Source organism: Ischnura elegans, chromosome 5 (assembly GCF_921293095.1).
Source record: "Ischnura elegans chromosome 5, ioIscEleg1.1, whole genome shotgun sequence".
Classification (NCBI taxonomy): Eukaryota; Metazoa; Arthropoda; class Insecta; order Odonata; family Coenagrionidae; genus Ischnura; species Ischnura elegans.
In genome coordinates this window covers 4814771-4840078 of record NC_060250.1, presented here as the reverse complement: position 1 = coordinate 4840078, position 25308 = coordinate 4814771, and the positions used below count along the sequence as shown (strand labels likewise).

The 25308-nt window shown below is 39.7% G+C and overlaps 2 protein-coding genes across 2 annotated transcripts; one reads left to right on the top strand and one right to left on the bottom strand.

The window, feature by feature from the left end:
- Positions 1-5060: 5060 nt before the first annotated feature.
- On the bottom strand, positions 5061-21661 carry LOC124158450 (mitochondrial carrier homolog 2-like). Its single transcript, XM_046533537.1, has 6 exons — positions 21331-21661; positions 21165-21249; positions 13760-14132; positions 13003-13189; positions 8033-8100; positions 5061-5657 (listed from the first exon to the last, which is right to left on the bottom strand). Exons 1-6 carry the CDS (start codon positions 21439-21441, stop codon positions 5468-5470), a joined length of 1014 nt encoding a protein of 337 aa, XP_046389493.1. The 5' UTR covers positions 21442-21661; the 3' UTR covers positions 5061-5467.
- A 119-nt stretch (positions 21662-21780) lies between these two features.
- Positions 21781-25159, top strand: LOC124158451 (leucine-rich repeat-containing protein 59-like). Its single transcript, XM_046533538.1, has 6 exons — positions 21781-21985; positions 22083-22142; positions 22255-22377; positions 22498-22729; positions 24071-24277; positions 24681-25159. Exons 1-6 carry the CDS (start codon positions 21896-21898, stop codon positions 24974-24976), a joined length of 1008 nt encoding a protein of 335 aa, XP_046389494.1. The 5' UTR covers positions 21781-21895; the 3' UTR covers positions 24977-25159.
- Positions 25160-25308: the final 149 nt, after the last annotated feature.

Genomic DNA, 25308 nt, shown 5'->3' with positions numbered 1-25308 from the left:
GGTCAAAAGCAAACGGCAGGGTGGGGAGTTTCTCCCTTAGTGATGTATTTTTAAAATGCTCCCGTTTGCTTTTCTTGTAAGCATCACGTCGCGTCCGTACCCCAGAGGTGAACATGGAAAAGATCGCGCGGGGTTTTTCGCTCCGGAGGGCGCACTAAATTTACTGCCACGAGTGGGCATCCCACGGCATTTATACTGCACATCGTAATCGCTTATCAAACGTAGAGAAACGCGTAGTTTTGAAGGACATACCTGGGTAATAGTCAACATCTGTCTTGCCGAGCAATATCCATTACGCTGAGGACCTGATTTTTCAAAAATCATCTTCCGACGCTAGTATGAGGATTTTTGCGACTGAAAATTATATTGGTGTCAAAACCTGCTGTTTAAAAATTCGGGCGAGTGTGTTCGTTGTTGGACTAAATGGTGGGCAGAAGAAATCGGAAATGCTTTTAAGTGAAGAGCGCTGAAGGAGTGGTGGAGGGGAAGGAGCGCGCTCTCCGTATTTCAAGCTACGAGGCTATGAGCAAAGGAGCAAGGGAAGAACACGTCCGATCTTGCATGTGACGTCGTTGCTTTCAAAGCGAAGGGGCGTAGGCGCAGCAATGTGACACACGCAGTTTGTGTTGCCTGAAGTTTCCAGTCCGTTTCGTCTTGTTTGAATGCGCTCATGCTACGCTTGTTTCTTCCGAAATTGAGCTGTTTGGACTATGTTGAATATTAGTAGCCTTGTTTTAACGATAAATCTTTGTGTCAATCAGTTAGAGCTTAAAAAGCTTAAACGCTGTCAGATATTCGTCGCATTAGGTCCCATTCTTTTTAGAACCTCATGCGTGTCATACAATTGCTGAAAGATATTGAGATATCTTCGAGCTCAGTAGGTGACTCACCTAGCATTTGGCCTCCAGAATCTGGGAGAATTGAACCTGGTAGTCCGAAAAAGGTCAGTTGGTGAGATGGGATAGGGATGAAACAAGTTTCCATTGTTCCCCTGTAACTTGATATTGTCCTATTTTCCTGTGGGGTCTCGGAAAGGAAAAAAAATGGCAGAGGCATTGGCTGATGGAGGGCGGAGGGTGGTTCCGTTAAATCTACGACGTGGTTATTATCCTACGGCGCTGAAATTGCCCCGATTGTGGTCCAATCTCTTGGGAAGGTTCATGCTATGTGGCTGTCGTGTTTTGCCTTAAAATTTTCCAAGGCTGCAATTCTATTGCAATACTCTTGCGAGAGCTTTTAAACAAAATTGTTCATGAGTAGCACTAGCATCGTAGAGCAACAGCGTGTGCGAAGAGAGAATCGGAACTCTTTCTACTCCCTCTTATGTCGCTATTACCAGCGCAGTTTTCAAAATTTCCTCTTTCTATTAGTATTGAAAGAGTAAATTTCGATAACTGTCAAAATTCCAAGCATACGTATGCAACACCGCACGATAGGATAAAAAATGCCGCAAATTTTTTTTTCTTTATAGCTTCGATGCTCAAAATAGGGGTGCGCCTCTTACACACGTGTATACGGTATATGTAATAATTTGAAGAAAAGATAAGTGGGGGGAGTGGAGTGTGTCATGTGGAAACAAGGACATAGAGGACGGAGTATGAGAAGAGACTAGAAGCATTCAAAACGTGGGGAAGAATGAAGAAGTGGGCAGATACAAAGAGGAATGTGATGAAGTGTTAGACATGGTGGGAGAGGTAAGAAAGATTTTACATGAGGCACAGAAAAGAGAGAGGGTTTGGATTGAGCAAGTACTGAGCAGGGAGGGAATGCTAAAAACTACTCAAGAGAGAAGATTGCTCGATAGGCGGGAGAGGGGAAGGAAGAGAATCGGATTTCTAGATAGAATGAAAGAGAGTAGGACAAACTGTGTTTTACAGAGGGAAGTTCACGAGCAGAGTGGAGACAGGCAGAGTAATTCTCAAGCGCAAAGATACTATAAGTGGTAGAATTCATACTTTAATAATAACTTCAATCTTCATGAAATCTTTGTTCATCCTGAGCAACTGTAACTTGAAAATGTGATTTATAAAAGGAACCTACTAAATATAAAGTTGCCATTTTCCTGGTCCCATCAAATGCATTATTTGAATATTTCATGTTAGTGGTATGCTAATATTAAAAATGTAGAAATAGGATAGCATGCGAAGAAAGTACCTCACTAACTCGAGAGATGAGTAAGTGGGGTACTTTCAAAGTAGGGCATTTAAAAACTGTTTTCCTAACTTTGCACAATTTACAGGGGTTTTTTTTACAAGGAAAGAACAAAATTTTTACTAAGATCAACAACGTTCATTCCATGGCAAGCAAATTAAATGGCAAATATAGCTTTGTTGGCAAAAATAGCATTGTATTCTAGGAAGCTTTTCACACACATTCCGCCCGTTTCCTGGTGTTGTCCCCACTCCAACATAACCATTCGAAGACCCTTTTCTTATGGATGGCATCCTTGAGCTTCCACTCCAAAAGTCTCCTTCCTCAGGCCACCTCGCTGATTCCTATCCATCCAGTCAGCCTTGCTGTTTCAAGCATTTGGTTCTATAACCTTCTGCAAGCTCAGAGCAATCTCAAATCACAAGTTCCTATCCTTAACATTTTCTCATACCGTATTTGCACGAATCTAAGACGAGGTTTTTTTCCCTCGCAACTCCTGCGGAAAAGAGGGTTCGTCTTAGAATCGGATGCAAAATTTTTGACGTCAAGCGGGTTGCATAATTTACGTCGGAAAAATCATGGACACCTGAGGTTGCCACCTGATAGCTATACAACGAAAAATCAACATCAAAAATAGCTTAACAGTAATTTAGCATATTTAATTTTGCGTTCAAGTAAAAAAAATCCATTTTTGGGCAGCAGGCAAAGATTCGGCGCGTGCCGATCAGTCGCCGGGTGCACTTCTGCCGAGTCCGCGAGATTGCCTGCTTTTGGGTTCGGCTCCATTCAAGTTAAAGCTCGATCAACTCACAAAATTTTCGTGTGATTGGTTACAATTTACCTAAATTGTAACGTTAAAGCCTCAATGCCGTAGTGGGATAAACTGCTACAAAGTCGTCGCATTTTTCTCAGAGCAACGGTAAGATGGCAACCTTAATTGTCTCTGATTAGAGAAATCGATTTAGTTGTGATTCCGTGCCTTTCAGAGTATTACAATGGCAGAGAAAAGAAATTATTACACTGCCGCTTTCAAAAGAAAAGTTATTCAGTGGAACTCCGATCTATCGTACCCGTATTGATCATTTTTCCGCATTCATCGTTCGCCGTTTCTGGTCACAAATAAGGTTCCATATAGACGATGTAATTTTTTCCCGCATCTCAAAAGTATCGTTTTTACCGCATTGATTGTTTGAAGATGGTGGTCCCGACGTATAATTCTCCCACATCAATCTTTTGACGAAAATGAAACGAAATAAATACAATCTGTCATTTATGGCTAATAACTACAGGCACATAGATTAAATATTCCCCACGAAATGAAATCACCATTGGGAGAAGCTAAAAGCCTTGGGGTAGTAGCATAAGTGCATTTCCCAAGATCCGCTATCCACCTCCATACATCTCTCGCCTCCCCCCTCTGACGCTTTCCTCTTCTCCAAAATCAAACAAATGGTCCCAGCTAGCGCAGGGATCATATTACGAAGACCTTAGCTTCGAAAAAAATATCAAGTTACACGAGAACAATAGAAACGAGTTTCATGCCCCCCTTTTCTCACCCACTGACCTTTTTCAGCCTACTTGCTTAAAGTTCCCGGTTTCTGGAGGTCAACCGCTGCATCCAATCACCTATTAGCTCATAAGGTGTCTAACAATGAATTTCGGCAATTGGTATTATACTTTTATTAGGCTGGAATATGTGCAATTTGCTCGTAATTCAAAAAAGAACGAGACCAAACACGACGTATTTCTAACGTTATTTAAGCATTTTTAAGCAAGGAACTAGTTGGAAAAATACGATGGTGATTTTTGGCAAAACTCGATATCCTCGTTGCTGAGCTTCTCGGCAGTTAATGCGGCATTTTTTCCGAAAACAGGACATCAGGTTATTATCAGTTATCAATTTACGAGTTATACCATAAGTCTCACTTGTCAGAGTTACTGAGGAAGGGATATCTTCTCAGGATATTTTGTTCCTCCCTACTAACAATCCGAATTCATCCGCCCATCTGACGCTACGCTAATTAGAGAAGAATGGGTAAGTTGCCCTATCTTTGGGACAAAAAATTTCATGGCGCAGTCATATGGTCATGCTTCACCCCCTGCAGTATGCTCTGTGTACGCCGAACGCGATACCATAGCTCGTACGAGTGGTTACATACTTTCCAGGGTGGCTTGCCTTCATACCACGGAGTGTTTTCCGTGTGGGTTTAATAAAGTCAGGTTTCATTTTCACTAGTTTAATTTTATTCGTCTTCGGACCATGGCCCCTCCGAAGAAACTCTTAGTCGAATCAACAATAAGACCTAAGTGTCTCGATTAAGTACCACTATTCCTGTCATTACGTGCCAAAAATCCTGCGTTTCCTGGGACATAGGCAACATAGCCAAACATTCGCTCATTGATTGTTTTCCCCTAGAAAATTTTTTTCCCATGGTGGAGTTCCAAAAAAGGGGGGGTCGTCTTAGAATCGTGTTCGTCTTAGATTCGTGCAAATACGGTATTTGACCAATATGTATATGTATGTACGTACTCCCTTTGGTCTGGAGATCCAAATGGGAGAAAAGTGTTTACATGATAACTAACTGTTTAATTACTCAAGTGAATTCCATCATGAGATAGTAGCCCAGGCAGTAGAGCACTATTTTCAATCTATTGTGACCACCCCTTGTTTAACCTAACAGCTCAACTTACCAGCCTTACAGGGCATACTGAACACATTCACTCTCCATTTGTGCATTACATGGCTTAGCTACGGTGATCTGAAAGGACCAACTGATTCAATTTAGTTGGCTTATTTGTGTCCCTGCAATGCATGTAACAATGGCAAACAACTTCATGTGCTTGCATTAACCACAATGTCACTCGAAGGATATGGAATGGAGGACCTAATAAACCCTGGCCACAGAGAATTTACATGAATGCAAAACTGTTCTTTTATTTTACATACAAACACCTTTCCTCATTAAGACTGCAAAAAACAGAAATAAACTTTACATTCTGCCTACAATCTTATCGAAGTTTGATGCTTTGAAAAGTTTTCAAATTGCATGAACTTATCATACACTACTGCTCATTACCATATTAGAAGAAGATGGATTACTGGGCGGTATTTTCCAGAACAACAATGCCACATGAATGCCAGACTAGTTAAATTACTCAAAGATAAAACAGGAAACAGTAGAAGTACACTTTACATTCCCAAACAAATACAGTACAAGATGCATGGTTAAATGAGAGCTAGACAAATAGTCTGCTGCTGCTAAAGAAGTATTTAGTTGAATTTATATCTGTGGATGGTTGGCTAAATTCACCAATATTAGTTCTGTTTGGTGAACTGCTCTGCTGTTATAGGAACAATCCTGCCACCAATCATAACCTGAGGCCCTGTGTAGTATCGCCAAAGAAGACTCGATCCTCTCTTCAGCTGGCCAGTCCTAGACAAATGGGACCAACAGTCTGTCCATGATGTGTAGTGCAACATTGATGGGGGAGAACCAGCAGCCAACCTGCAACAAATCAAAGGAAACTCATAGTAGTCAGTGCAAGGTGGGGTGGACATCACTAAGCATCAGACTGTCTCGATTTATGCTGAACAACCAACTACATATGTACTCTAATGGGAATAAACAACTCTAAACACAGGAAACAAATGCCAAATCTATCATGAGTTCAGGCAAACTTCCATGTTCCCACAAATATATGTACAATGCATTTAATATTCCGACAACACATACACCACCATCATTTGCCCTGACAGGAAACACATTTCTAAATCAACATTCACACAGAGAATACATTCCAGAACGGACACATAATCCTCCTTTATCCCTTCAAACATTGGAAAAGGTTCCTGAAAACTAGAGCCTATGTATTTTAAATGTGTTTCAAGTCAGCCCAAGAACAGAGGCCCAATAGTGACATGGGCAAGAAAGTCCAAATATATGATCGAAGCATTATTCCCGGCTTTCAAGGCCTTAAAAATTCTCTGGTGATAATATCATCATTTTGTACAAGCCACTGAGATATTTTCCAAATTATTAAGACTGTAGATTCTCACAGCTAAACCCATAATATGTATTATTATGTAAATAATAATGTATGCAACAATACAAGTCTAATATGCCAGTGCCTTACAATCATGAGAACTCGATATAGACACTTGGACTCGCCTTTTATAGAGCCCAAGGAGGTAAGAGATCTTCCAATTGGGAACCTCTTGGCCTTCACTAAGGACATAGGCCTCCAGTGGCGATCAATCATTGGCACAATGGAGCCTTAGGTCCAAGTGCCCAGGGACCCTACCTCCCCCACTGCTTTTCAATCTATTTATCTACCTACGGTAAGCCCTCCTTAGAGCAAATTTAGCAACAAAAAAAAACTTGATATGTAGTCCTTAACCATATTCTAAATTTCCCATGAGAAGACCTTCAGTGAATTATCATCCCCTCCTAATCTTTATCACGCACAGATGGTACCACACTGTATAACTCACTTTTCCCCTGTAGCTGTCTTTTGCGCTGTGAAGGATGAGAAACATTATGCACGAGTCTTTCAGTAAAATAGCCAAAATCAATAAAATGTGACGCAAAAACTTATATTCACTGCAATGCATTCCAGCAACAGAATTAGAAAATCAATACATAATGTGAACTATGTATGGGGAAAATACCTACTCAAATACAGCAAACTCCAGATTATCTGGGTTATTGGTGGGGAGAGGCTTACTTGTACCTACATATATGTAATCGGATAATAATATGAATAATCCTAACTTTCACTTTAACTTCTTGTTAATTTCATAATTTAAGCAAATTAAACCATCCATAATTATTTGCGCACAATGTCTGTTATTTTTGATTGCTTTCCGGAATCATTACGAGCTTCCTTTTCTTGACCACGATATTTTTAGCTGCAAAAACGCAATATTACTTGCATTCCTTCTTCTCCATATAATATGTACCAGGTTTCCGAAAACCTCACATCCATGGCCGTGAAATCACGGATTTGGAAAAATGGTGAGCAAGAATGCTTAAAAACAACTGTGCGACGTTTGAAACTACACTGTCAGGTACTACACTGCACCATTGAATCTCGCACAAGTTGACGAGGATGCAACCAACTTGGGATGATGCAACTGCTGCAGGATGTGGATCTGTGAGGGCGATCGCACACCGCGATCCTTTGAAAATAGGAACACGGAACTCCTGTGAAGGCAACTGGTGCACAATCATGATATTGTGCAGCAGCGGTAGTAGGAACCCAGGGCTTATGGCAAACTGTCTATACAGGGGAGTGCCCAGCTATGACTCATGCTCTCTCTACTTCCGCTTCCCTCACTGCCACTTCACTTCTACTATTCCCTTTCTCTCCAGTTTGACCTTGACTAGTCACAGCGTAAGTATGTCCAAGTGCGACAAAATCTCCAGTTCCCTTGGGTCGTATTCAACCGCAGGCCATGGCAATAATTGATAATGCATTTATGATACGAAAGATACATGAAAAGATAGTAGATAACATTTTACTTAATTTATGATTAGTTAATGATTGAAAAACCTTCCAAAGTCAATCATGATTTTCACCCTGCTGATGGCCATCATCTGCATTTGCTAGAAGAGACATCCAAGTAACCTTGAGACATTTCTTATCAGAAAGTAAATATAATAATTATACTTTATGGAGGGAAGTCAAATGAAAATAATAATCCAGGTGTAGCCTTGCATTAAAATCCAAATATCCTGGTGCTTTTGTGTCAAATTTTATTTTTCTATGAAGATCGTGGAAAACTTTGAAGGAGTGCGAACCGATACATAGATAATCCACAACACAGATAAACCACAGCCAAATATTCGGGGGTCAGCAGTGATCGAATTAGATGACTTACCCACTCTTTGTAACGGCCATACAACAAGACACCACTTGAAAAGGGTATGTCACCGTACTGGCAAGGAACTGAAAAACAACAAAGGCATGATCATCACCATTATATTATTAAGCCTATATATATGCACCTCTTACTCTTAGTAATGGTTTTCTGGCTAGTAAAACAATTATAATTATTATAAGATGTAATACATACAGATACTAAGCAACCCAAACTTTGGTCATTGTTCTTTTAAAGCTAATTTACAAAACATTGGGCTTCAAAAGCCTTTTCCATCAGCTGGGCAAAGAAGGCCTTCTCTCCCAACACATGGTGTTTGCTGTTGTCCACAAAGTGAAGGGTGAACTATAGGGACATTTGCCAACTCGGTATCAAGTAACAACTCAGGAAAATTTTCAGCTCCTGGGTGATAAGACTTTTTGTCTCGGACTGCACATAAATATCTTGGACAAATTCAAGTCTCATTTGGCAGAATATACCCAAGGAATTGGTTTTATTGCTGACAAAAAATTGTTTTCAAACTATTTAATTTAATAATCACAGAAATTTTTTCTTGAGTTCTTACACATTATTTTTTTATTTTCTATTGTAAAAGTTTGCATTGAAAATCTTTATTAAAGGAGAATTACTATGAAAATAATTTCCTGATAAGTTTCATACAATATAAATCACTCTCCATCTTAATATATATCAAGATACTTATTCCATGACAACAATTATAGATTTCAGTTCAAAATGATTTATCTTCCTAATCATTACCTACATTAACACCTTGAAAAGTTAAGGGGTGGGGGTGAAACTGACATTTTCATCTTAGCATTTTTTTGTGGGTTACCCAAAGATGATAGAAAATTAAACTCAAATAAATACAAATATTAAATATTCATTTCACCAACCAGTACTGAGTAAACTTGGGAATTTCATGATCTTATTTTAACCGGTGTAAGCTCATGATCTTATAAATTTAATTCCTGACAATTGGATTTTAATGCTGAACTACCCATAAAACTTTCAAAACCTTTGCATTCATAGCCGCTCCTGAAGCAAGTCGCATAAAAAAATTATTCACCAAATGACAAGAGACTCCAGAACAAAAGAGGAGAATTTTGGAGTTGTTGGACTGACAAGGGGAGACCACGAAAGTTGCTCCGCCTTTTTCAATGCCGTATTTTTTATGGCCTTCGGAATGGTGAACACATCCCTGAACTAGTAGTGGTTCCGTTGAATGGGCCTTAGTTTGGCTGTAATTAATTAATTTTCATGCGGTACTTTTCACAAGCCACGTATAGTTTCATGATATCGCGCCTAAAATAGGAGGGTCAGGTGGGGTAATGGTTAGCGTTTACCGCTACCACCCAGGGGACCAGGGTTCAAGGCTACGTGATGGCTTTATATTTTCTTGTCTCCATTGTGATCATACGACGTCAACTTTTTCATTAATTTTAATTCCCACAAGCATAGACATGAGACTATTTTTGATCACCATAATGGCATTTAGGTATTTAAGCAGTGTCATTTTCAACGCGGAGAAGTGAAGGCTCCACTTTCTACTCAAAAACCTACCAAAAGATTAACGGGGGCCTAAAACAGTGGCTTTTTTTTTTGGAAGAAATGACATTTGTTGGTGGGCATCTTGTTATGATATTGGAAGGGAAGATTTTAGGAAGCATCGAGCACAAGACACATTTGGTGTAATTGTTGCTTTTAACCCTCTAGGGGGCGCGACTGTTATTTCTTCATAACCCAACCAACTTTGCCCATGTTGTGTGCATATATGATAATACTCGATTTTTGTTAAAAGTTAACCTTTATTTGTAGAAATTAGTAAAATCTTGTACATTTATAGGTGATACAGACATAAAGGTACAGAGGTGGTACACGGCCGGTCGCCCGGCGTAATTTATACGCCACGTGTGACGGGTTCCTCTTGCTGATCTAAAAAAATTAGCTACAATACCTCGAACTTTGAAAACTCGCAATATAGACAGTCAAAGTACATTGTAGGAATACACGAGGCCATTCTAGCCCAGAATGTACGTACAATGTTGAAATCTTTGGTTTTCGAAGATTGACGTATTTTATACGCCACCACGTCCGGTACAGGGTCATCAACTTTTATTTCACCATATTTATTAATGGAAATTATATTTCGGAACGGTTATTTTAGCAAAGAGGTACTGTGTAAGTAAACTCCCTTTGGAGTAAAGTGAATAACAATTATTAGAGAAACATGGCATTTTATAATCGTTTTGTGTTCTCATTAATTATGTCTGTACGCATGTTGTTGGTCGCCGCGAGACTTTAATAGCATGTGCTCTCGCAAGAGTGGTTTCCATTTTTAATGTGGAAGTTGATCAGTATAAGCAATGAAAAAATTAACATTTTGGCGCACACCAACCGTTGCTAGTGTAGTCGTCGTATTTCCGTGTTTGAAATGACACTGCTTAAATACCTAAACGCCATAATGGTGATAAAAAAATAGTCTCATGTCTATGCTTGTGGGAATTAAAATTAATGAAAAAGTTGACGACGTATGATCACCATGGAGACAAGAAAATATAAAGCCATCATGTAGCCTTGAACCCTGGTCCCCTGGGTGGTAGCCGTAAACGCTAACAACTACCCCACCTGACCTTCCTATTTTAGGCGCGATATCATGAAACTATACGTGGCTTGTGAAAAGTACCGCATGAAAATTAATTAATTACAGCCAAACTAAGGCCCATTCAACGGAACCACTACTAGTTCAGGGATGTGTTCACCATTCCGAAGGCCATAAAAAATACGGCATTGAAAAAGGTGGAGCAACTTTCGTGGTCTCCCCTTGTGAGTCAAGGATGAAATGAAGTTAAAACCCATAAATATAGATATTGAAATTCTAATCTCAGTGTACTTGTATAAGATCAGAATGATCCCATAAGATATCATGATACAGTAAAACCTCTTTACATCGTAATGGAGGGGACCAAAATTTGGGCAATTTGATGTATGAAGGTTCACTATAGAGAGGTTTTAGTGGTAGGCACCATTTTTTCATATCCTTGGGAAATGAAAGGTGCTACTGTCTTTTAAGCCATTATATTAATATATTTAAATATATAGGTATGCATAAGTGAACATATATTTACAATTTAATGGTTACACAAAGGTAAAAGTAAATTGTTCAAGAGGCCTTTTTAGAAAATAAATTAGTTAATGGGTTTGCTTAAAATTTTTTTCAAACTCTTTCGAAATAATGTTTTCAATTCCACGAGCACTTTTTAATGCCATTTTCACTGTAAATAAATCACTGGCTGTTTTCGTTAATGCCTTTTGACCCAAGAAATAATTCCCTGGTCTAAGGGTTGTAATTTACTAATAGTGTTCGGAAGAAAGAACAATAGTTTTATATTTCTAAACATAATTTCTTCATCCTCGTATTTAACTGCCTGAGTTTTTTTATTTGTGCAGCCTAGCCAGTTTCTTCTGTTTTTCCTCGGTTGTTTAAAATAGATGTGAGGGTGAATGATGGTATTCCAAAGGTCACTGCCTTCTGCCTGTCCTCGTTGATGGCTAGGAAAATTGCTAATTATGTGGTAATGTCAAGCAGTTGCCTTCTTTTATTTCTCGAATCCATCATCAGCCTATGATTAATTAAGTAATTTTCACATTTTTTCATATTTATGGCAAATAATTGAAAATACTCCTTATTATATCTTTTAGAATCGATTTATCATTCTTATAACATGTGACTTGTTAAAGATTATAAAAAATAAATAAACACGTGACTACCGCAAAAAAATAGACAAAAAATTGAGCGTAATTTTGAAAATTTTGTTGAATTCCCTCTCTCCAAAATACAATGCATGCAGCGTTCCGAAGAAAAACTCTGTCGAGGGCACACAGAAACGCTAGGTCTGCGAAAGGACGTGATTTCCCGGTGAGAATGCTGGGCGAACTACTTCAGAATGCGGCGACGACGGTAAAAAATTACATTTCCCTACCGCGTATCAGCTAATTAGCTGCCTCCTTCACCTAAAACTGCCGCGCATGGATTGATGTTCGTTCAGTATTGCTAGAAATTGACGTCCCGGACTCCCGATGGAATAGTCAGATTTCGCGGCATAAATACGCAGGCAAGACATATGACTGTCGCTAAGCGCAATAAATTTTAAACTACGATCGTTCACGAAAGCATCGAAAAAATTACCAAGGCGGTAGTAAGAAAGTGCTACACCGGGCAATATGGGAATAAAATAATTGCGAAACTGTATTTGATTTATTTCAAGTCGCGGAAAATTCTCGAAATATTTTAATTTTAGAAGCGGAAGTAGCAATGCGGTCGAGTAATTCAGTCTCCATGGATGGGAGTGAAGTTAGTTGAAATATTTCCGTCAGCAAGTGATTATAGGCGGCGCTGGTCGCCTCTTTTATTAACTGAACGTAGTATGTAGGCACTTACAAGAAAATAAAGCCATCAGTAAAAGAAAGCGAATGTTATCGCGCGATTTTGACCGTGATTCGAGAGAAAACGATGTGTTCTGTCTTCATTTACCGTCACTTAATATTATTAGGATAGTTGGATGCCCTAACTAATGGTTAACGTGAAAATTATTAAAGGTGTACAAGAAAAAAATAAGCGTGAAACATTTATCGCTGAAAATGTCATTCCATGCAGGTAATCGCGTCTGCATTAATTGTCTCTAGTTGTCTCGGTACGATTTGCGGAGGTAGTTAGGCCGCCTCGGGGCTGCCTTGTTGGTAAGATGTATGGAGGTTTTACGAGATAAAGAGGTTCACTATATAGAGGTTTTCCTATAAATTTACATGTAAATCTGACGGGACCAGAGGGTTGGTACGAAGTATGGAGGTTTACGATGTAAAGAGGTTCACTAGATAGAGGTTTTACTGTACATATAAAATTTCCTATTCATTCATTCATTCATTGTAAAAAATATTCTTTGAGCTCACAAGGAATACACAATACTCACTGAAATGGTGGCAGATGTGTAAGTTTTGATTTCTGGGTCTTCAACAAGGTATGTATTGATGGCAAAGGTAGCAGTGCTGGAAATGACAAGGCATAACAACTCTCCAATGAGCCGAGGTATTAGTCCACAAAAGAATCCCAAGACACCGCCTTCACGATACAGCTCCCGGAAGGAAGAAAATAAGCCACTACAAAGGAAGAGAGGAGGTCACCTTAATTACAAGCCATCGATTACAACATAAAAGTAAAATCTCTAACATTTACAAGCTCCAGAGACCATCTACATAAATAGCATAGTGCTAAGTTGACACCAGAAAAATGTTGATAAATTTCTGAAGAATTTGTATTGAAACATGACCTACGTTACTTCCTATCCACAGTGTATCCGCGAATGGCAATTTTTTTCACATGCTCCCAGAGATGGCTTTTAATATACTTCAGGAAGAACTTATTATTCTGATTTAAATATCTGATGGTGTTCTGTAAACTTAAAATATGAAATGGAAGCACCATTTTGGGTTAACACGGCTAAACTTTTGTTATTCACCATACGCTTCATTGTCACCAATTTTTTATAATTATAGCTGAATAAGTTCTACTCAATAATCATTAACTTAAGCAATTAGTTACTACTTTCAGACCTATTTGCAAACAAAACAACCACATTGCTTCAGAGTAGGAGAAGAATTGGGTCAATTGACCCAAAGCGATCATTCGTGAAAGACCGAATGATAAGCATAAGAGATGTAAATTCTTACGAGTAAAGGGTTTCCCCTCCAACAAACTGAGCCATGGTCCGCACAGCCACAACTTGGAAGGGGTGACTGACGACCACGGCCACGGTCCGCCCCACCACATCCCTCGAAAGGCACAGCGCAAAGCGCCTCCTCTCCTCCTCTTCCGAGAGGGGCTCCCCACCATTCTCCCAATCGTCCACCACCGCACCCTCGTCAATGCCTTCGTCGTCCACCAAATCCCCCGCACCGCCCCCCCTGCCCCTCTTCTCCCAATCAAACTCCCAGCTCTCTCGAATGCGCTGGTAAGTGAGGCTGCTCACTAGACAGGCACACAACTTGGGAGTGAGGCCACGATAACAGCCCGTGAAGCCATCAATGCCTTTTATGTAACTAACTGCAATGGAAGGAGAGACCTTTACCTTTAACTGTCACAGAAATACAATGATTCAAAAGAGGATGCACAATGCATTTACATATTTCAAAACTTAGGAGGAAAAAGGAATTTGAATGTAAAGAAGGAGATTTTAAAAGAGATACATAAATTGCAAGGCACAAATGTAGGTGTATTCTATTAATAATCGATAAGATTCAAAAGTAACACAAATTTTAAAAATGTACACAATAAATAATCAAATATTACAGAGATCATAGTAAGAGGATAATAAGCTATATACAAATAAAAATGTTTGGAGACATCCTACACCAGTGCTTGAGTAAAGTCCAACGAAGTGAAGAATTAATCAATTGCAAAGAAATTTCAATATTTTTTGTTCCAAGACCAAACTCGTTTGATCGATCTGATTTAAAAAATTTCCATCAGGCAAGATTATCTCTGTCTATCTGTGTGTGGCATCTGTTTTCAATGATGCTAAAGCCTGAATCACACGATAACTTTTTCAGTCGCTCACTTGAGAGACAACTTTTCAGGGCCAATAAAAGTGGTTTTATTTTTTGCTAAAATTCGTTTTAAAACCATGTGATTTCGGTGTTATAGAAAATCTTGGCCGTGTTATTATAATGCTACAATTTTCCCACGTTTATAGGTGTTTTATTATTTTATGGTGCACGTTTCATGAATACTTATACTTTCATTATGCAAATTAAATAACATTTAACACAATTTGGATTGAACAAAATTTCTGATAAAACTAAATGAAAGAAATGGTTTAACTTATATTGGTTCTAGGTATATGAATGGTTCAAATATGTAGTCTTGGTAAATACGTTCGGCAAACAGCAAATTCCCACTACCTCGTATGTGTATACTTCGAGAGCCATTCCAGATTTTTTGGATTGACCAGTTTCTCTACACTAAATAAAGCCTTTAAAAATGCTTCAGTAGTAGCAACAACAAGCTCCTCCTTCGCTTTCTTTGACTGAGTGACTGTGTGTTCAAATGATAGCTATCGTTTTGCAGGTCCCCTTTCTTTTGCACGTTTATATGTATCGCTACTGATTTGCTTTAACAAAGTGTCACATGTTTCAAATTAAAATGTTTTATCGCAAACTTTCCACAATAATACTCTGTCTTTCACATAAAATTCTTCTCAGCTGAATTCCCTTGCCCTGGTATGAACAGTATCACTAGCTTTTGGCTAGGGAAGGTAGGACAGCAGCTAGATACAACAAAATCGCTTAGTTTTGATCACAGCTGTTGCTAATCAGTCAGGAAAGGTAGTGAAAGAAGCACACTTAAAGAAACATAATCGGGTTCAAAGAAACTTAAAAAATTATTTCCCATTTATAGATCCTGAAACATCTAGAATGAGACGCTTTCTCATGTGGCGTTACGTCACTTAATCTGGTCGATTGTTCACGTAAGCCCAGACATAGGGAAAAAACTCCAACCGTCGGTTACAAGCTGGATCAGGGAAAGACTCCACAAACAAGAAAATCAGCTCACAAGAAAAAATTGCCAAAAAAATTTACGAGTATTTTTGTTCAAAATCTATTCCAAGTAGAGTATTCAAAATCAGAAGTATTACAGAAAACAATGATAGTAATTCATGATCCCAAAGGAAACATTACCAGCTAAATACCAGCAGTATAATATTCTAAATTCGCCATGTCCCACAAGCCATGCGTCCACGACCAGGGCACGAGCAGAAGAGAGCTGGGTTATTGCCCGAAGAGACTGGGTTGAGGGGAGGGTTTTTTCCAAGGAGCGGAGGGGTAGTCAGCCCAAGTTCTATCCTCTGCGTCACTGCCCCTGTTGACAGGCTGCTCTGCAAAACATCATCCCAGGGTTGGAGTGAACAGCATACCAGCCAGAATTTTCCCCTCAAACTTCTGGGTTGGAGACATCAGTTGAATCAGAGGGATATTCATTGGAACACATGGAGGGGAAAGACATAGTGGGATGAGGTGTTGGAGGGAGAGAAAGTTGTGATCGGACTATGGTAAAACTTCTCACTCCAAAGTGCATACTATGGACTTAGCACCGATTTCCCCTTGCTTGCCAAGGAGTAAGTATTCCTCTGCAGTAGTCCTATATAAGTCTTGGATTGCAGGTAGGCTGGGTTCGAGGCTGGTTTCGGGTGCTGGTTCCGGATGCTGCTTTCCGGATGAAGGTTTTTCCGGAGAAAGGGTTTTGCGAGACAGGGTCTTTGCACGAAAAGTCCTTAGCAGGAGAAGTTCTGCGGATAAGTTCGGAGGAAGTTCGAGGAATTTCTGGTGGGGGGGGGGGGTACCAGAAATTTGGGGGGGGGACACTAAAAAATGCCACACTCACCTGAAGAATTAGATATTAGATTTGGCCAATGTCAAAATGATTTTTTTTTGCATTGTAGCTCAGTGGAGAGCCAAATATCCGACGATCCATCCCCCTATAAGGAGAACCCCCTCTCCTCCTATCCTTTCTGTTCCTTCCTTCCCACAACGCTTTGTGCTTTCAAATAACCATATGGTGTCTATGGATGTCTTTAAACGAATCCAATCGCGCAGTTGACGGCACGGCGCCGTTGACGGCCGCCGTGGTCACCACGGCGCCCATTTCAATCCGGCCCGGCGGTGCACTGTCTACGGCGTAAAATACAGGCAGTGCTACATTGAGGCCGCTTTTAGACGAAACGACTTTTCGCCGGCCGCCTTTCGCGTCATGACGCAGCCGTGAAGTTCAGGCCGCTTTCAGACGAGACGACTCACTGCCACGCTGTGGGCCGTGCCGTGAACGGCGGCCCGGTCCCAGCCAGCGGCCGTGTTTAAGTCAACTAAATTGTTACGTTAGACCCACATTCAAGGTTTTCCTGCAACACGTTATCCAGTAACGCTGTCTAATGCGTCGCGGTTAGTCACCGGAATTACTGCTCGGCATTGACGCGTACCGGGCGCGTGAGCTTGTATTTCCGCTCTTCCGCGGCCGCATTAAATTTCTTTCCGCACATTTTTAATTCGTAAAATCTAATTCTTCAGGTGAGGAAGCGCCTCATTCTAAATATTTCAGGATGGATACATGGGAATCGAAGAGAGAAGCTGTGATAAATTTAACGGCAAATTCTGGCGGAGAAATCACTACAGTGCGCGATATTACGCGAGACTAAACGAGCCAATTGACCTTGGAATCGTAATGAGATAGAGCAAATGAACGTTGGCAGCGTTAAACAATGAAGGCTTAGTCTATAATAGATTATGACTCAATAGATGTAATTTTTTCGCTAATCCAACTAAATACGCGAAATTTCGTTTTTATCCACCGATTTCGCGTTATTTCGTGTTATTTCGCGATATCGCGTCTCGCGAAATTCACGGACCTCTACATATTATTAATGCACATGATCTTTATTTGAGATAGCTTTCCGAAATCATTAAGAGCTTTTCTTCCCAACCGTGATCTTTTTAGTGGCGATAATGTTATTGTACTTGTATTCCTACTGCTCCACATAATACATAAAAGGTTTCTGAAAATCACGCTCCTGTGGCTACGAGGTCACGGATTCAGGAAATTGGCTTGCATGATAAAGCCCGAGTAGCCTCTCTTTACATTGCAAACATCAGTAACAGGAGTGTGAACTCATGCACGGATAATCCGCAACATGGATAAACAGTAACCAGATAATCGGGAGTCTGCTGTGTCTCTATTAAATACAACATCAGTTTTACCAACGATGTTGAATGCTTCACCATTCTGGTGACCAGCACATTCTTGTGGCAGGTGGGCAGGCAAGTTTTTTTCGTGAAATAGATGGTACATATTTGAATTTCCCTTGTTTCATTCGTAGAGTGATATACCATCAGAGAGGAAACCAATTTTCCAGCAGAATGATAATGGTTGGACAAATTTTGTTGGGATACTTCTTTCCCCATAGTATACACACCAAAATATGTCTGAAGTAAACCAGACTACAGCAGACTCCCGATTATCCGGCTGTGTTTATCCGTGTTGCTGCTTATCTGTGCATGAGTTTTACACTTCATCAATGTTTTCCGCGATCTTTATAAAAAAATTAATTGGACGCAAAAGCACCAGGAGATTCGCATTTTAATGCAAGGTTAAAATGGGATTATTGTTTCCATTAGAATCCCCTTTGTAAAAGGGAGTTATTTTACTCACTTATAGTCAAGGAATGTTTCAAGTTCACTTGGACGTCTGCTCTAGTATGCAGCCCACTATCAGTGGCGAGAATAAAAACTAGATCAATTATAGATGATACTTCAATGGTTAAATGATCGAAAATTAAGAGACATGTTGTCTATTTCATATCGCAAATGAACAATTATTTCCTTGGCCTCGCATCTGGTTGAATACGGCCCAAAGGAACTGGAGATTTTCGTCACAGTCGGACATATTTATGCTGTGACTAGTCGACATCAAACTGGAAAGGAAGGGAATAGTAGAAGTGAAGGAAACAAGGGCAGTGGAAGTAGAGATAGCATAAATTATAGCAAGGCACTCATAGACAAATTTCCAACAGTCCTGGTTTCCTATAACCGCAACTGCGGGATGACCGCGTGCCCATTACCTTCACGGCAGCTCTGTGTTCATGTTATGTAAGCATCACGATGCATGATTGCATTCAGTGGAACCACGTCCTGCAGCAGTTGCACACTGGGCAACTTGAGCGGCACGTGACTATGTAGCCTGGCACCTGACAGTGTAGTTTCCAACGTCGCACACTGGTTTTGAAGCAATCGTGCAAACCAATTTCCTCAATCTGTGATCTCGCAGACACGGGAACGCGGTTTTCGGAAACCATGCATTAATTGTGGCAATAGGAATAGGAGTAAAATCACATTATCGCCGCTAAAGAGATTGTGGTCGGGAAAAGAAAGCTGTAAATGATTCCGGAAAGCGATCTAAAATAACAGAGAAATGTGTGTAGTTACCTATTAATTGATAGCGATTTTGCCTAAATTGTGAAAATTACAAGAAATAACAGCGAAAGTTTGGATTCTTCGTGTTTTCCGATTATTCGTACTGTCTCTCCCCATTATGTATTAGCCATTGGGATAATTGGAAGTATGCTGCACATAAAATTACATATTATTGAAAAGAGGAAATCTTGCATCTTTCTTGGCCAGGGCAATGCTGGGCATTCTGTACAAAGAATTTTCTGTCTCTGACTTAGTCCGTAGATGATAGAAAAAAATGTAGTTGGAGGAATAAATGCAAATGAGATGATGGGAACAGGAGCTTTATCTTAAATAAGTCAACCTTTCATGTGAATTTAAGTCTGGGTGGGTGGGAAAACTGGGTGATATTTATGAACCAGAAATGCTTAAGACTTCAACATTATCCAATTCTACGAAAATTAAGAGGAAAACCTTTATCTGATGATTAACTTCTTCGTTCATTTTCACATCCTTGCTCCCATTCCCTAATTGTAATGAAAGCCATTCCCAATGCAAAAACAACATGCACAAAACATCCCTCCACTTTAAAGAAAAACTAATGAAGTATGGCATTAAAACAATATTAATACAGCAACACAACATTAAACAAGTTAAGCAACATTCATCAATATAGTAATCAAATGGTATTTATACAAATTTAGCTTACATCGTGATTTCACATTACAGCCAGATCCAGTGTGATAATTTTTTACAATTCCTTGATCCATCTTTTCTGATGCAGAGGATAAATGAGTCCGCAGGTTATTCCATCTCAGTCATGACCATTTACGAAGAGATACATATAAACCTCTGAAAGCCAATGCACCATCATAGATGCACCAAAAAGCAATCATCAAGTCTCACACTGGATCTGGCTGTAAAGTGAAAGTATGCAATAACAAAATTTATGGTCACATGCCATTTGATTACTGTACTAAACAACACACATACTATATAACATCAATGAAAGCACGATGAGTCGTAGATGGATTTTGGCAATCGTCAAAAACTTGTCCGTATCACTTTGAGATGAATTAAATGGGGTCATTCACTCAGACTGGATATCGCATTTAGATTTCAAAATAATTTGGTAGTTGGATGGGAATGGTAAGCTATGCTAATATGGGAGGTAAGCTAGAGCAAACAATAAAGGTCCTCCTCATTCAGCCATTTTCTCATACCTTGAAAATCAACAAGTGGAAAACATTCTGCCTGCATTTCAAAAGTAAGTGACATCATTAATGTTCTGGTTAATGAAGTCAATCACAGGTACCCAATATTTGATGGAAAGAATCCATTTGATTGTTTATGAGACACATGCACGAGGCCGAGAGAAGTAGCAGAGAAGCTGTGAACCACTTAGGAAGAGTCAGTGCACTGACGTCATGAGCTTCTCAGTGAAAGGGGTAAGTCCATTGATATTTTGTAGCAAATAGCTCAAGAAGTAGGTGATGGATCGGAAAAATACAGTTATTTTTAATTTTCATATTCCACCATAGTCAAAAATAATAAAAAAATGGCAAAAAAGTCCATTGCAAATGTTTCAGCTCTCCAGTTTGTGATCAACTCCGGATGTACAAGATGGAGTAAAGAAGTAGTTCCATTATGAAGATGTTATTGGCTAAGCTTCACTACGAAATTAAGCATTTTGCGTCAGAATTACTAATAAATAATCGTTATAATCAACCACGCTCTCTGAAATGGCTTTGGAGAGACCAGTCTCCATAAACTGGAGTGCCTAAATGTCATTTAGTTCAACGTTCCTGGCTCCCCAAAAACCTTTTTTCTCTTTAAGATGAACATCTTGAGTGTGATAAAATTTTGATGTCGTTTGGTGTTGTTCAACATTTTGTATTATTGCGTAACAATTATATAATTTATGTAAGCCTGAATACTTATGTACAAATACTCTTATTCATTTACTATGACTTGTGCATTTTCATTGTCTATTAATTTCGTACTTTTCAAATGTACTATTGATATATTTTATGATGAAGACTATTGTATATTCTAATTGCTTAATGTCTAATAAAAATTATCGTTATAATAGTAAAGCAATAAGTTGTACAAGATAACAGCTCACCGATACGAAACTTACCATACTGAAATACACTAGGTAACGCTAATGCAGGGCGCCCGAACAAGGTTTTCGTCGGCCAAGGGGCAATCGGCTCGTGACCTAACTAAAAATAGGTAAGGAATAAAACAGTGAAAATTGAACCAGAGCGTCTGTCCCAGCAAGTAAATCAAAAGCATCAACTTACTTGGATTAATAATTTGGCATATTCAAAAGGGTGTGTTGCTGTGGTTGCCGCATACCGAAAAACGTAATTAGCCCAAGTTACTTTATCTTTCTTGTAAGATGAGGAAACCATTTCGATTCACACAAAAACCACAAGATTAAACCAGCATAAATGACCGGCAGCACATTTGAGTACCTAACGCAAAATTAAGCTAACAGATGCCAAACGGCATAAAATTAAAAAGGCAAATGAATGGCAGAAAGTACTGTCTTTCAGGAAACTCGACGATGTACTGCTATGAATTCATAATTATATATCTCTATCAATCCCTATCTGCTCACTCTCTTTCCACTTTCTGCACTTCTTTCTTTGCACACATTATCATCAATCAACTGTTAAGTCAGTAGGGGAATTCGCCGCCGTCGCCACTGTTTCCAATTGAAAAGCGGAAATCAGCCGGCAAAGTTTTTGTCTGACGTGTACGGTGTAACCCGTGGTAAATTAGTTGGTGTTAAACTTGGTGTGAATGCACTCAGTGCTTGGAAACCGTGAAGAGTAATTTTATAAAATTAAAGAATAAGTAATAATGTCCAAATTAAATTTGCGTGATCGTCTTGAAGACGGAGAATTAGATCTAAGCATGTCCGACCTCGAAGAGATACCAGTTAAAGAAATTGTATGTTTTTATTTGTACTTAATTTTGGGGAATTTATATTTAATATCTTGCGTATTTGAATTGCAGTTAATATTTGATCATGTTTCCCATCTTTCAGATATCAATAAAAAAGGCTAGAACCTTAGATCTCTCGAATAACAGGATTACAAAGCTAGGGGTATGTTTTCTATATCTCTTATAAGCAACGCTTTCCCGAATAACTACCAGCCTCCCTTAAAGGAAGAGAGCATGATTTGTCTGTGTAACGGGTCATTTGTGATATTTTACAGAGAAATTTTGCTTCCTTGACGCACATTGTCAAACTGGATTTGGGGAAAAACCTGCTGACGGAACTTCCAGATAATTTCGGAGATATGGTTCAACTGAGGCACTTGGATCTTTATAGCAACAAGGTAAGGTGTTCAAGGATGTTCAGTATCAGTTTTATATCCAATGTTTGTCTTAGGATTATATTATTCGTTTAATCGCCCTATATACCTATGTACAATTATTATCGATTTCCGAACATCAAGATAGATCGTCTTCCTCTGAGTTTTGGGCGATTGAAGAACCTACGATGGCTTGATCTTAAAGGGAACCCTTTAGTTCCTAAGCTCGCCGAAGTGGCTGGCCCCTGTCTTGATGCCGCCGAATGCGCGAGATGTGCCCGTGCTGTGGTGAACCTCCTACATAATATGGCCGTTAGCATCGAAGAGGAAAAGGCCAGGCGCGAGCAGCAGCGACAGTTGCAGCAGACGGAAGCCCGTAAGCATGTACACCATAGAGTAGAGCTGTGCACAGTGCCTTCCTTGAGCCAGCATGAAGCCTTCCGTTGTGAAGGCTTAGTGCTGGTTCTGTGTATAAAAGATCATTTTCACGGAACACGCAAGCCAACATAAAATTTTGTTGTTAACAAGGAAATATTGCTTTCAATGTGCATTTATTTCATGATCTTTAGTGCCAAAATTATGTAAAATGCATTTCCAGGCATGTCATTTTTCAAAAATTTTCCCATTCTGGGTTGCCTGGTGGGGGAAGAGGGGGTTGCCACCCCAGGCCATCCCATCCCCCCCAAACATATTCCTAGTTATGCCACTGTGCACATCAATGTTTGCATCCACTTAAACTGTATCAAAACTAGAAATTTTCTCTTTTTATTTCATCAAGCGGGGAGATTGCAATGGCATCAATTAAATTTTTTCTTTATGTTTTTAAACACTGTTGAACACTGGCAAGTGAGCTTAAAGTATAGGGTCATATTCCTCTGTATAATAAGGAGTTCAGAATAACTTCCTTGAGGATTTCGTCTAATCATGACCCCTGTAAGCAAATTCTCATTTTCCCAGAAAACACAACCCCCAGCCTGGTTCTCAAGTTCCTATTCCTCTGTTATGCTGAACATCTTGGTTGCCCACTGAGATACGATGGGTTAGCTGAGAAGACAGCTTTGGTTTCAACCCCAGCATCTGATTTCTCTAAATTCTCCCAATGACCAAATCTCCACTTCATCCAACTCTTGTAATCGAGGCCTTCCCAAACAGTTCCCAAGGCATTTGCTATTTTATTACTAATCAACTCCTTTGTGTATTTTTTATAGCCTTACACTTAAGTGCCTCTGGGCTAGTGGCCTCCTCAGCAGATGTGTCGTGGGCATTTGTCACTAGGGAGCGAGTCAGAAAACCCCAAAACTCCCCCCTTTGGCTACCTGCTCTGCATTGCTCTAATCCATTTCAGTTGAATATTACATACGGGATTTATTACGTTTATAAAGCCACAAAGCAATGAATGTTGCTGGGCTCATGGATAGCTCTTAAATCTTCTATCATCGAATCAAATTACCCTATCCCAAGCATATGCTATTCTAGAAGAAGTTGCTTATAAATTATAATTAAATAAAAATGGTGATTGATGAAAAGATCATGTAAATTTTTGGTTTTGGTTTTTGCAGTGAAAAATCTCCTTAAGAAGATAAAATGAGAAGAATATGAGTCATGTGATAAACAAATACAGTTTGCTAGTCCGCATCAGTAATTACTTTTGGAGTAACATGACAACCTGCTTGCAGCCTAGAATTGGTAGTCTCTCAATATTCTTTTCTTCTTGCAGAGAGCACAGCGGTTCAGCCGAAAAGAGAGGCCAAGAGGAAGAAGAAGGGGGGATCGAAGGGGGAGGGTGCGGCGGCTGCTGAAGGGCATAGGGGAGCCAGTGCGGCAGAGAGGAATAAGGTGAATGCAGAGAAGCTCTCGCCTGAGTTGCAGAATGGAAGAGGACTCAAAGAGAAGCAGAGGCAGCCGGCTCTCAGGAGTACAAAAGGCATGTTCACTCTTGAAGGACCCTCTCTTTCTATTGCGAATGCAGTTAATGCATGTGATGGCCATTGTCTCGGGATTTCACTCTTACGATCGTGCCCAAGGTCATTTCGCATCAAGTGGTTGGTTTGACGGACAGGTTTTGTTTTGAACAAAATTAATTACTGCATCATATATTGACGTACGCATGGTGAGAAACTAACAATTTTTTTAAAAGTCTTTTTTATCAGAAAATGTCCTGGCACTCTGGAAACAGCTGAAAAAGCCCCTTACAAAAGATATTAGATAATGTTTTAGTTGATATATGTATGTATGTAATTGGTGAAGAATTGAATTTAAAACGTATACTGAAAGTTTCTTTTTCTGCAGTCTAGTCATGAAGCTGCCTTGCATTCCATTTGTTGCAGGTCTTGGCGTTTGCATGCTCTTGCTGCTCCTCATCCCTGCACTCCTGCTCACCAGTGCAGGAGCTCTTTTCTTCCTCGACGAGCCTCTCTTTTGGGAGTGGTTTGAGGCCACAGGCATGTTTTGCAAGGATGGCGCCTCTGCCATTGTGGCGTGGTTGCAAATGCAGGGCCTCCAAGGGGTCAAAGACTGGGCCGGAGGTGGTCTAGAAGCGGCCCGGGCCTCCATCGTGCAGCTGTATGATGACGTCAGTGCTAAAATCCCAGTGTACATTGAGAGTGCCAAGAAGATTTTTTAAACTTTCTGGACTTTGAATGGTACCGTGGAGAGGGGCTTGTGCCTACTTTGGATGTGTGAATTATAAATGAGTATTGCAATGAAGGCAAGCAGCTGTGTCTTATGGGAAGGAGGGGAGAGAATAACCAAGGCAGGATGAGTGGAAGCTTAAGAGTCCAAAGAAATTAAATGTTCATAAAAATTTGATTTTTGTGTTACTAATGGTTTTGAATCAGTCCTGATCATTGCTACTAATAATCACGTGGCTTTGCTTAAGCCATTGGGTGAGAATGTTTAAATGGACAGAATTCCAAATGGAAACTGTGAATTTTAATAAAATGATTGCAGTTTTTT

What these genes read in the sequence shown, in the direction of transcription:
- LOC124158450 (XM_046533537.1), bottom strand. Translation starts at nt 21,441, where the DNA reads ATGGTTTCCTCATCTTACAAGAAAGATAAAGTAACTTGGGCTAATTAC. An exon ending in GGAGGGGAAACCCTTTACTC is followed by an intron (nt 13,190 to 13,759) that starts GTAAGAATTTAC and finishes CTTCCTTTGTAG; the next exon opens with TGGCTTATTTTCTTCCTTCC. An exon ending in ATGGCCGTTACAAAGAGTGG is followed by an intron (nt 5,658 to 8,032) that starts GTAAGTCATCTA and finishes GATTTGTTGCAG; the next exon opens with GTTGGCTGCTGGTTCTCCCC.
- LOC124158451 (XM_046533538.1), top strand. Translation starts at nt 21,896, where the DNA reads ATGTCCAAATTAAATTTGCGTGATCGTCTTGAAGACGGAGAATTAGAT. An exon ending in GTTGCAGCAGACGGAAGCCC is followed by an intron (nt 22,730 to 24,070) that starts GTAAGCATGTAC and finishes TTCTTCTTGCAG; the next exon opens with AGAGCACAGCGGTTCAGCCG. An exon ending in GGCTCTCAGGAGTACAAAAG is followed by an intron (nt 24,278 to 24,680) that starts GCATGTTCACTC and finishes CATTTGTTGCAG; the next exon opens with GTCTTGGCGTTTGCATGCTC.